The 13,005-nt window shown below is 43.7% G+C and overlaps 1 protein-coding gene across 1 annotated transcript; it reads right to left on the bottom strand.

Annotated features, from left to right (window-relative positions):
* Window positions 1-2,366: 2,366 nt before the first annotated feature.
* Window positions 2,367-11,690, bottom strand: LOC124287271 (piRNA biogenesis protein EXD1-like). The gene is made up of 6 exons (XM_046723770.1): window positions 11,563-11,690; window positions 9,744-9,998; window positions 9,126-9,206; window positions 5,315-5,434; window positions 4,283-4,404; window positions 2,367-3,716 (listed from the first exon to the last, which is right to left on the bottom strand). The coding sequence occupies exons 1-6, from the start codon at window positions 11,620-11,622 to the stop codon at window positions 3,380-3,382; spliced, it is 975 nt and encodes a 324-aa protein (XP_046579726.1). The 5' UTR covers window positions 11,623-11,690; the 3' UTR covers window positions 2,367-3,379.
* Between the last annotated feature and the right edge of the window lie 1,315 nt (window positions 11,691-13,005).

Raw genomic sequence — 13,005 nt, 5'->3', positions numbered from 1 at the left:
CTTACAGTATCTACACATACGCGATGTAGATTTACTGATCGATCGAAGGAGGCATTACCAAACTGCCCTGTCTAACGGTGTGTTGACATCGACTATGAGGACCAAAGAAGTATACGTGGATGACACATGTCATCGTATCCCGATCGTATCCATAGATAGATGCTCATGCTGTTGATCACTGGATTATCTGGTCCAGACTCGATTACTTACAGACCGCAGCCATATAGCTGGAATATTGCTGAGTGCGGCGTAAAACTAAACTCACTCACTCACTCGCTCCAAAGGAGTATAGACTTACAGTGTAAGGAGTGTAGACTTACTGATCTGGTATTGACAAACTGTGTCCTGTCTAACGGTTTGTGGACAGTACCCGCACTAAAGAGGATGTATACTAGCGAAATGTTTTCTTCTAACACGGGGTCTGAAGGGGTGGGGCCGTTGGGGTGCCCCAGTGGCTTAAGCGTTCGTTTGTCACGTCGACTCCCCGGGTGACATCTCCCACATTGGGGCAGTGTGTCAGTTTTAATACGCCAAATTACACTAAACGATTGTTCATGTCGCTACACGGGTATTGCTTCTGGCAAAGATAACTAAGGAGTCGACTACCATGCCCAGCTCCCTGTGGAGTACGCCAGTGAGACGGTACATCTCATCCTACCGGTACCCATTCACTGCTTATTCAATTATCACCGCATCATAACGGGTACCCAATCACTGCTGAGTCACAATGCCACCTCATCCTACCTGGTACCCATTCACTGCTAAGTCACATTGCCATCCCATCGTACCTGGTACCCATTCACTGCTAATTCACTTCACAACTTCATCCTACCTGGTACCCATTCACTGCTAATTCACATCACCACCTCATCTACCGGGTTCCTATTCACTGCTAAATCACATCACCACCTCATCTACCGGGTACCCATTCACTGCTAATTCACATTACCACCCAATCGTACCTGGTACCCATTCACTGCTAATTCACTTCACCACTTCATCCTACCGGGTTCCCATTCACTGCCAAGTCACACCACCACCTCATCTACCGGGTACCCATTCACTACTAAGTCACATTAACATTTCACCCTTCAATGTTGGACGAATTAATATTTCAAATAAAGATGAATGATGCTAACCACAAACGTAGGTACAGACGGTATTTTATAAACAGGGGCGGTAGGGTAGCCTAACGGTTAAAGCGTTGGCTCGACACGCCGAAGACCCGGGTTCGAATCCCCACATGGGCACAATGTGTGAAGCCCATTTCTGGTGTCCCCCGCCGTGATGTTGCTGTAATATTGCTAAAAGCGGCATAAAACCAAACTCAGTCAGTCAGTCAGTATTTTATAAACACACCAATACCAAAGTTGGTTCAGTAAGCTCTGTGGTACGTCCACATTCAGTCCTTCGCTGCAAGCTTGACACAAACAGATAAACGCATAGGCGTTTTCAGCAGTTCATTCCGATATATATTTTGTCAGCAATGGTCATTTAGACTGTTCCAATGTTTGAATCCTTTAATCATATCGTGGTTGTAGTGTAAACGCAAACGCATCCCAAAATGTGTTTGTACACGTTTGTCATAAACAGTAAAAACGTTACATGAAAATTGCATGCAAAAACAGTTTTCCACGTAATCCACGTGCAATCCGTCGGAAACATGAGTAGAGACATCGACTATAAAAGGCCAAACCAAATCTGAGTCTCAGTCTGCCGTTGCAGTCCACAACGGTACCATATCTCGATTATGGCATTGATGTACCAGCTCGCCCCAAGATCTTCTCAGAAGTGGACGACCAATAGTGACCACTTCTGCTCAGTAGCGATTCATCCGGGTGGTTTTTAACCTACGTCACCGATTTGCTACAGCAACGGACACTGAAGGGCACTTGCCTGAACTTTGACGAATTTTCGACCAAACCATCAGAAATCGTCTGAGAAAAAGTGTCAATTGGAGCCTATCAACCAAAAGTTGGACCTGTCCTGACACTTCTATACTGACAACGACGTGTCCAATGGTGCGACAGGGTACAGGCATGAAACCTAGGGACTGGCGACGCGTTTGGTTCAGCCATGAATCGCGTCTCCTGCAACGACTGGATGGAAGACAACGTGTCTATCGACGTCGACACGAACGTTCAGCGCCGAACTGGTGGACAAATTTGATTGAGATAGAGTCATGGTGTGGGGAGCCATGTCCTACACGGGTAGATGAGAGCTAGTGATGGTTCAAGGCAATCTTACAGCAAATCGCTACATCGATCAAATCCTGCGACCTCACCTTCCCCAACTTTTAACAGCCAGTGGGAACTGCACTGGGAAAGTTCTTCTTCGCGGTGGAGATGTATTAACACTTACTGTCATTGCAAGGTATTTTCCTCATGTATTAGTTTCCTGTAAAATCAGAAGTTGACAAGTTTCGATATATATTGGGCCTTTTAGGGCAAATTAGAGCCTTTTCAAAGCTAAAACGAATTGAGAGCCTTTTCAGGGTAAAATGTCTACATTTCAGGGTTTTTTTCAAGCCTGAGTGAACCCTGAACATATATTTTGAACATATGCTTTCATGTTCTAACACTAAAACCTCCAATACCATCTGTCAAAGCAGTGTATCACAGCATCAGTGTTCTGTAGCTTACCTTCACAATACAACATATATGTAAAGGTACTTGATAAGCCTAAAGGGCTGAAGCAAATCCGCTTCATCCGGAAATAGTGCAATTATCAAATTAGTAAAAAAATGCAAGTGGGAGACACATCAGTTTCATTCGTAACATGTGCAATTATGGAATACTTTCACAAATGGAGTATTTTGAGAGACATTATTTGTGGAATGAGGCTTCTTCATTACTGTAACAAAAGCATATTTGATAACAGACATTACAACTAGTTGGTGGAGGCAATTCTAAACACTAAACAGAAACCGCGACCTCCTCCTTGGAGCTGCCACCACCCCAGCCTCCTGTAATTCGTTCAGAAATAGCTTGGCCTTTGTCTTAAGCCTTGAAGGGACTCCAGGAGCGCTGATGAAGTACTTGTACTGTCGGTGGTCGGCATCGTTAAGTCTGAAACGACTGCCTTCACGCCGGAACTTCTGCCTCAGAGTCTCAATTTCCTCCACGTCGCTGTCGATGCTGACGTTGTAAAGATGGCGGAGGACGGGGTTGACAGCTGAGCTGGTTCCGGTTGAGACAGGGAGATCTCGTAACAACCTTCTCTCTGCATCTTTCAGATGGTCGTTTGGAGTTAGCTCCGTGTATTTGACGACCAGGTCTTTCTTGAGTATGTCATTTGCTCTTTGTTGTAGTCTTTGAGCCGAGTTCTTCAGTTCTGAGTTCTTGCTTCTCTTTGCTGCATAGAACGTATTCAAGTAATATTAAGTCGCAATAAATGAGTCCCCTTGTGAAGTCATCTCTTCTTCTATCGTCTTCAGCTCGTTCTTGAGAAATTCGATTTTCAACCTCCTGACAAGAACAGGGAACCCGTCAATTTCTGTGATTCGGACCAGTCTCAGAGCTTGAATGTCATCTTCATCCGAAATATCAGCAAAAGCGATATCGCTTGCGTACTTCGATTCAAACTGGCGCAGAACCTTCCTCACGACTGACATGAATTCGTCGCTGTTTGACTTCACTGCTTCGTTCCACCGAAAGTTCAGCTCGTAATCTACCCTTTCCCTGAAACCTCTCCAGAGATCCTTATCGTCAAGTATGCTGAAAACAAGAAGTATAATGTAAGTGTTACATGCAATGTGTTGTGGTTGATGAATCTGAGTATAAAACTTAGTTGGACTGAGATGTAATAGGTACTACTTGACTAGCCCTGTGTTACACTCTTGTTGTGTTCAAGCTCGTCAAAATATGGCCAGCTTTGCCGAATATGTCCATGAGAACTGCCGACCTTCGCAGATTATGTCAGTGAGAGCTGCATATCGATTCAGATTGTTGGACGTTCATGTGCCTTTAAACGCAGACAAGATAGTCAAACAGAGCAGAGCCAGCAGACATCGAGAAACAAACTAGAAGAAAGGCAAGCCAGGGACCTGAAAGGACGAACTGACCAGTTGATCCAGCCATCAACTGCCCAAGTGCCAGCATCACTTCGCCGCCTTTACATGTGAGCCTCTGCCAGACTCTGCACGTTGTGTGCAAGTTGTTCGCCATGCCCCACAAGTTGTACGTTAAGCAATTAAAAACTAACATTCTTTGTTGACACTACGTCTCGTGTTGTCTCAAGACCACATGAGGAATTACACCTAATGGTTACATCTTTGACCTACCTTTTCAGTTTCTCATACACCTCTGGTATCAAAGTCCGTACATCTGCACATGCGTAGTCGATCATTTCCGGTGTAAATTCTTTTGTTGCCCAATAAGCAGCATTGCTTTTGTACAATTTGGCCTGAAACATAGAAGTCAGAATCATAAAGGAAGGTTCTTAACCGTGTCACAATATGATGGTTTCAAGACATTGTTTGTATCTATTTTCCTTAACGCGACAATCAGCATTATTCCATCTACAGACAATCCAGTGATCAACAGCAGGAGCATCGATCTATGCAGCTGGAATACGATGACACATATCAACGAAGTCAGCGAGCCTGACCATCCGATCACGTTAGTCGCCTCTTACGACTCATGGGTTACTGAAGATCAATTTCTTACCCCTACCATCTTCACGTGTTTACTGAAAAAGCAAACCCCCAGACATCGGGGTACCCTGATAACATATGAATTGAGACGCACTGATTGTGAAATAAACTGACCTACAAAGAAAGTATAAACCGGGTTACTTTTTTACAAAACCTAAAACGGTTAATTTTTGGACAAACCTAAAACAACGTTGATTTAGACACAGTTGATGCTAATCAATATGCTAGTTAATCAGCAGCGGTTAGAACAGTGACGTCATTTGAACGTTGCAACAGTGACGAAAGGACTTCATGCTGTCGGCATCTGGGTCTATCGATTTTCGGGGCATGTCATTAACTGAGTCGTCCACGGTGGACGAGGAACGTGAGACGCTGACAACGTCACAATTTGGGACCATATCTGTGGTGTTTTCGCAACACGTACACAATGTTTGTGACTTGTCCCAATAAAAATATTTTGCCTGTTGTTTTTGAAAATCACCCCAAAGCACGTCCTGGTGTGTACTTTCATTTGAACGTCAGTATATCTACATTTTATTTTTTCACCATGACGCTTTTGCTGTACCTAGTACAAAATGTCCACGGGTAGCATACAGTATTTAGCGAACTCAGGTGTGTAGTGCTACCACTTTCGTTTTTCCTCAGCTACGGGTAACCTACTGTGACGTCTTCTTTTCCCTCAAGGGAAGTGACGTCAGTGTAGCGGCTGCAAACATCCATCAACTTCCGGGCATATGGGAGTTGTCTCCCTTCAGATTTTTCAATGATGAAAAGAGCCATCTGTGGAAAATATGAAGTAACATAAAACAAATAACAGAAGGCTTAAAACACCCACGTACAGCGTATAGGGATGGTTGATACTTACAAGTAAAACAACAAATGTGATGCTCGGCAGCTAAATAAATGGGGTGTTTGTTAAAGGGAGACGCATTAGTTGCGTACATGCTACATACTATACCACACGTTCCGATGTCCCAATAATGGGGTGTTTTTATACAGAATCCGTAAGTCAATGAGGACACATGAAAGAGACACACGTAGGTACACATACAACGCACACATGTCTAATATGTTTGTTTACTGTAGCGATTAGCCTTCCTCCAACGCTGTAATGAAAGCTGAAAGCCAACGGGTGTACAGTAATTCCATCCTTTATTGAGGCAAGTCTAGCAAGTCTAACAGACACATGGGTACACATAGAGCAGACACATGGATACACATAAAGCAAACACATGGGTACACATACAAAAGACACATGGGTACACATACAGCAGACACATAGGTACACATACAACAGACACATGGGTACACACACAGCAGACACATGGGTACACATACAGCAGACACATGGGTACACATACAGCAGACACATGGGTACACATACAGCAGACACATGGGTACACATACAGCAGACACATGGGTACACATACAGCAGACACATGGGTACACATACAACAGACACATAGGTACACATACAACAGACACATGACATATATACACAGACACATGGGTACATATGCAGCAGACACATGGGAACACATACAGCAGACACATGGTACACATACAACAGACACATGGTACACATACATCAGACACATGGTACACATACATCAGACACATGGGTACACATACATCAGACACATGGGTACACATACAGCAGACACATGGGTACACATACATCAGACACAAGGTACACATACATCAGACACATGGGTACACATACATCAGACACAAGGTACACATACAGCAGACACATGGGTACATATACAATCAGACACATGGGTACACATACATCAGACACATGGGTACACATACAGCACACACATTGGTATACCTACAGCAGACACATGGGTACACCTACAGCAGACACATTGGTACACATACAGCAAACACATGGTATACATACAACAGACATATGGGTAAATACAACAGAGACACCTGGGTACACATACAACAGACTCATGGGTACATATACATCAGACACATGGGTACACATACAACAAACACATGGGACATACACAAGAGACACGTGGGTACACATACAACAGACACATGGGTACATATACAACAGACACATGGGTACATATACATCAGACACATGGGTATATATATATAAGACACATGGTCCACATGCAGCAGACACATGGGTACAAATACAACAGACACATGGTACACATACAACAGACACATGGGTACACATACATCAGACACATGTTACACATACATCAGACACATGGGTACACATACAACAGACACATGGGTACACATACATCAGACACATGGGTACACATACATCAGACACATGGGTACACATACATCAGACACATGGGTACACATACATCAGACACATGGGTACACATACATCAGACACATGGGTACACATACATCAGACACATAGGTACACATACATCAGGCACAGTCAGACACATGGGTACACATACATCAGACACATGGGTACACATACAACAGACACACGGGTACACAAACAATAGACACATTGGTGGACATACATCAGACACATTGGTAGACATACAGCAGACACATGGATACACATACAGCGGACAAATGGGGACACATACAACAGACACATGGGTGGACATATAACAGATACACGGGTACACATACAACAGACACATGGTACACATACATCATAACACAAAACACACACATGGACACATAACATACACAATGGGACACATGGTACAACACAGGAGACACATGGGTACACATACATCAGACACATGGGTACACATACATCAGACACAAGGCTACATACATACAGACACACATGGGTACACATACAGCAGACACATGGGTACACATACATCAGACACACATGGGGTACACATACACACAGACACATGGATTTTACACATACATCAGACACATGGGTACACATACAACAGACACATGGGTACACATACAACAGACACATGGGTACATATACACACAGACACATGGGGGTACACATACAACAGACACATGGGCACATATACAACAGACACATGGGTACACATACAGCAGACACATGGGTACACATACATCAGACACATGGGTACACATACATAGACAGACACATGGGTACACATGCAACAGACACATGGGTACACATACATCAGACACATAGGTACACATACATCAGACACATGGGTACACATACACACAGACACATGGGTACACATACAACAGACACATGGGTACACATACATCATACACACATGGTACACATACAACAGACACATGGTACACACATACACAGACATGGGTACCACACATACATCAGACACATGGGTACACATACATCAGACACATGGGTACACATACATCAGACACATGGTACACATACATCAGACACATGGGTACACATACAGGAGACACATGGGTACACATACAACAGACACATGGTACACATACATCAGACACAAAGGTACACATAACATCAGACACATGGGTACACATACATCAGACACATTGGTACACATACAACAGACACATAGGTACACATACAAAACACAAAGGTACACATACATCAGACACATGGGTACACATACAGCAGACACATTGGTACACATACAGCAGACACATTGGTACACATACAGCAGACACATTGGTACACATACAGCAGACACATTGGTACACATACAGCAGACACATTGGCACACACACAGCAGACACATGGTACACATAGAACAGACATTTGGGTACACATACAGCAGACACATGGGTACACATACAGCAGACACATGGGTACACATACACCAGACACATGGTAAACATAGAACAGACATTTGGGTACACATACAGCAGACACATGGGTACACATACAGCAGACACATGGGTACACATACAGCAGACACATGGGTACACATATAACGGACACGTGGTACACATACATCAGACACATGGGTACACATAGAGCAGACACATGGGTACACATGCAGGAGACACACGGGTACACATGCAACAGACAGACGGTACACATACAGGAGACACGTGGGTACACATACAACAGACACGTGGGTACACATATAACAGACTCGTGGGTACACGTACAGCATACACGTGGATACACATATAACAGACACATGGTACACATACAACAGACACATGGTACACATACACCAGACACATGGGTACACATACAAAAGACACATAGGTACACATACATCAGACATATGGTATACATACAACGGACACATGGGTACATAACTGCAATATGAATGGAGTGGTTGTACACAGATGCAATAGGAATTGAGTGGTTGTACACAAATGCAATTCTCATGGGGTTGTTGTACACAAATGCAATATGTATGGAGCGGTTGTACACAGAGGCGATACGGATGGAGTGGTTGTACACAGATGCAATTTGGATGGGATGTCCATGGCTTTGGTTTGGTAGTCTGAGACAAAACACAGTGAAACACTTTCTCATTTGCAGGCAAAGATCAAGGTGAGTGCCATTTTACAATACCTGCACGTCAAAAACATTGATCAGCATGACATCAAACTGACACTTGAGGGCGGCGCTGTCACCGCTGCACCCATGAAATACCTGAAAATGAAAGCGTGAGTGAGTTTAGTTTGACACCGCTTTTAGCAATATCCCAGCAATATCACGACGGGGGACACCAGAAATGGGCTCGACGCATTGTACCCACGTGGGGAATTTAGGTATTTGGCGTGACGAGCGAACGTTTTAACCACTAAGCTGCCCCACTGCCCCCGAAGTGCAAATAGAAGCCTAATAAGTCGACATGGCGGAAAATAGAGGCAGTCGTGGGAATGTTTAAGATCTATTTTTTAGTATGTATCAGAAATACAGGGCCCTTATTCTCGAAACGTTCGTAGCCCTACGAATTCTTAACTTTGATCGTAACCAATGTATTAAGCATGGGCTTACGAAGTTCGTAGGTCTACGAACGTTTCGAAAATAGCTAGCCTTGGGCCTTATTCTCGAAACGTTCGTAGCCCTAAGAATTCTTAACTTTGATCGTAGCCAATGTGTTAAGAATGGGCTTAAGAAGTTCGTAGGGCTACGAACGTTTCGAGAATAGCTAGCCTGATTACTAGAATCACTTGACAGACATACCTTGACGATGTCTCGATTTTCCAGAAACGACTTCAGTCGGCCTTTAGTGAAGACTTTTGGCTCAACGAACACGTTGAACAAGTAGACAAAACCGTCTAGTTTGGCCACCTGCAGAAGAGTGAGAGGGCCCTTCTTTCCAAGATTGATTCCCTCGCAGTCCACAGCAACGACAGGCTCCTGGAGGAGGTCATCGACAGCCTTGACGCAGTCATCGACGTTATCCACAACCTTGTGGCACACTCCATCTTCTGCCATCTACAAACACAAAGCAGAACATAGCCTGTATCCTGTGCTCGCTTTCATTGTTCCTTTATATCAGTGACTTTACTGGAATACACACTACTGCCTTATTAGGGGGCTATACACAACAGTTAAAGCGTTCGCTCATCACGCCAAAAGTCCGGGTTCGACTTTAACACGGCCTCTCAGTAACATCACGGTGTTAGCTGACTGTGTTTGCCGGAAGTGACGTAAGCACAACACATGGGTACAAGAGGTGATGCCTAATTCAAGTGTCCTTGCTGGAATGTTCTCAAAAGCGGGGTTAACCCATAAGCAGCCGGGACCCGTGAAGATCCGGGTTAGAACTGATCTTCACCAACCAATGCTTGTCGTAAGAGGCGACAAACGGGATCGGGTGACACATGTCATCGGTTACCAGTTGTGCAGCTCGATGCTCATGCTGTTGCTGGTCTGGTCCGGACTTAATTATTTACAGACCGCCACCATATAGCTGGAATAGTGCTGAGTGTGGCGTAAAACTAAACTCACTCACTCTCAACTTCGGTATGTCTGTCTGCACGATCAAGGGGACCACCAGACTGGAAACATTATACAGTAAAGAGCCTTCTCCAGAGCGCAAACCGAAAGCTGAAATTCATTTTAAGAAGGGCGTGTGTTGTGATTGCACTAGGTGATGATAGTATGAAGCGCTCAGCTGAATTTGTACAGATAGCTGACGTAAGCATCACGTGATCGATGTAATCATTCAGTCGCTGAGACAATCTCTTTTCGACTTTGGACTTGAGATACTCGACTCATGATAGTCTGTACCCGTGAAGATCCGGGACAGATTGATCTTCTGTAACCCATCCTGTAAGAGGCGACTAACGGGGTCGGGTGGTCAGGCTCGCTGACTTGGTTGACACATGTCATCGGTTTCCAATGCGCAGATCGAAGCTCATGCTGTTGATCACTGGATTGTCAGGTCCAGACTCGATTATTTACAACCGCCGCCATATAGCTGGAATATTGCTGAGTGCGGCGTAAAACTAAACTCACTCATAATAGTCTGTCTCACGGTCCCTGAACCACATTGTTTCCCCTTGCTCCCAACCCTTTCTGCAATGCTGAACCCCAAATGAAACTTGCTAGATCTCCTCAGGTTCAGGTTCTGAATCTCCGATATCTTCAATGAAGAATTATTTGTTTCTATCAGAAAGATTCATTCAGAGGTTAAGCGTTCGTCCAGATTCATAATACATAATTCATAATTCATACTGACACGGAACATGAAAGTACTGCAGAGCCTCGTTAAGCCCAAAACACCCGTGGATTTAATTTAATGATCATCTTCAAGCGTTTTATTTTATTAACTAACTACAAGCATTGAGAGAGAGACCTTGGTAAAAATTTACCCAATCTAAAAACGATCCAAATGTGTGAAAATCACAATAATATTGCTAAAGGCGACGTAAAACGACACTCACTCACTTTTCACGTACTTAACCTTGTCGGTTAGGATGTAAGTAATGCAATAGAATCAATAATCGAGACCTGGACAACCCAGGGCCAAGGGAGAAACTATAATAAAACTTACCTTAACACAGAGCCAGTAAACGCTCTCTCTCTGGTCAAGCTTTCGCCGGTGTATACTCATCGACCGAAATAAACATTATCTAAATACTGTATCTATCCGTTATCTAACATCAATTACGTCATTATATTGTGAAATCGAAACAGAAAGCTAATGCTTATGTTTGTTATCATCAGAAAAGGTGTTATGATAATGTGTTATTCTAAATTTGGTAGCAACAAACCACTCCATTTAAACTGAAAAGCAGCCACAGACAAATGGGAGATTCAGAGCCTGTGGAAAATCGGGAGTATTTGATTCATTTAAGGGCTATCGGGCTTATACATGAAGGGCTTGATGAGAGAGTTTCGGGGACTAGACGTGTAACGCTTGCGGGACACACGGGTATCACACCACAGTGGACCGGCTTGCATTTATCTCAAGTATTTCACGTTCTTATCCAACAAAACCAAGTGGGTGATCAATAGATACGAGCTGTCACGATCATGCAGAAATGAGCTAACGCCTTTTCTATTTCTTCGTGTTATCGTAACAGGATAGTGTAACAGGATAGTTTTGGGGAATAGAGGTTTAGATTTATCATTTCAAGCTGTAATATGTTCATTAGCTGTTACATTAGTTGTATGTGCTTGAATTAATTGTCCATTTGATCTATTTAGTGTGGACAGGTTAATTTTTTTCCTGCCTCAGCATCCTAGCTTTTTAGCCCTCAGCTTCCTATTATACACTCTTCAGAAGAAATAAAAAAGAAACGCACAGGCGTTTAAAGCAGTACATTTCGATATATTTTGACAGCAATCGTCATTAAGACAATTCCTCTGGTTTAATCCCGTTAATCATGTCGTGATTGAGTATTGTCCGCTAACGCATCTCAAATATGTGTGTGCAAACGTTTGTAATGAACAATGAGAACGTTACATGAAAAGTGCATGCATAAAACGTTTTCCACGTAATGCACGTGCATTGTGTCGGAAACATGAGTAGAGACATCGACGATAAAAGGCCAAACCAAATTCATCTTCTCAGTACGAAATTTACGACGTAACCGAAGTATCACCATTGGACGTTTGGAAACAAGGGAGTCTCAGTCTGCCGTTGAAGTCCACCACAGCACCATATATCGATTATGGCATAGATATATCCGCTTCAGCTCGACCCAAGATCTTCTCAGAAGTGGACGACCAAGAGTGACTACTCCTGCTCAGGACCGATTCATCCGGGTGTTTCACCTACGTCACCGATTTGCTACAGCAAAGGACACTGCAGTGCAGGTGCCTGGTCTTCGAAAACCTTCCACAAAACGTTCAGAAATCGTCTGAGAAAAGTGGGAATAAGGAATATCGACCAAAAGTTGGACCTGTCATAGGCATAAAACCTGGGGCAACTGGCGAAGCGTCTGGTTCAGCGATGAATCGCGTCTCCTCCTGCAACGACAGGATGGGAGAC

This window comes from Haliotis rubra, unplaced genomic scaffold, assembly GCF_003918875.1.
Source record: "Haliotis rubra isolate DU_JTF1 unplaced genomic scaffold, ASM391887v1 Scf4, whole genome shotgun sequence".
Classification (NCBI taxonomy): domain Eukaryota; kingdom Metazoa; phylum Mollusca; class Gastropoda; order Lepetellida; family Haliotidae; genus Haliotis; species Haliotis rubra.
This window is presented reverse-complemented; position numbering and strand designations above follow the sequence as displayed.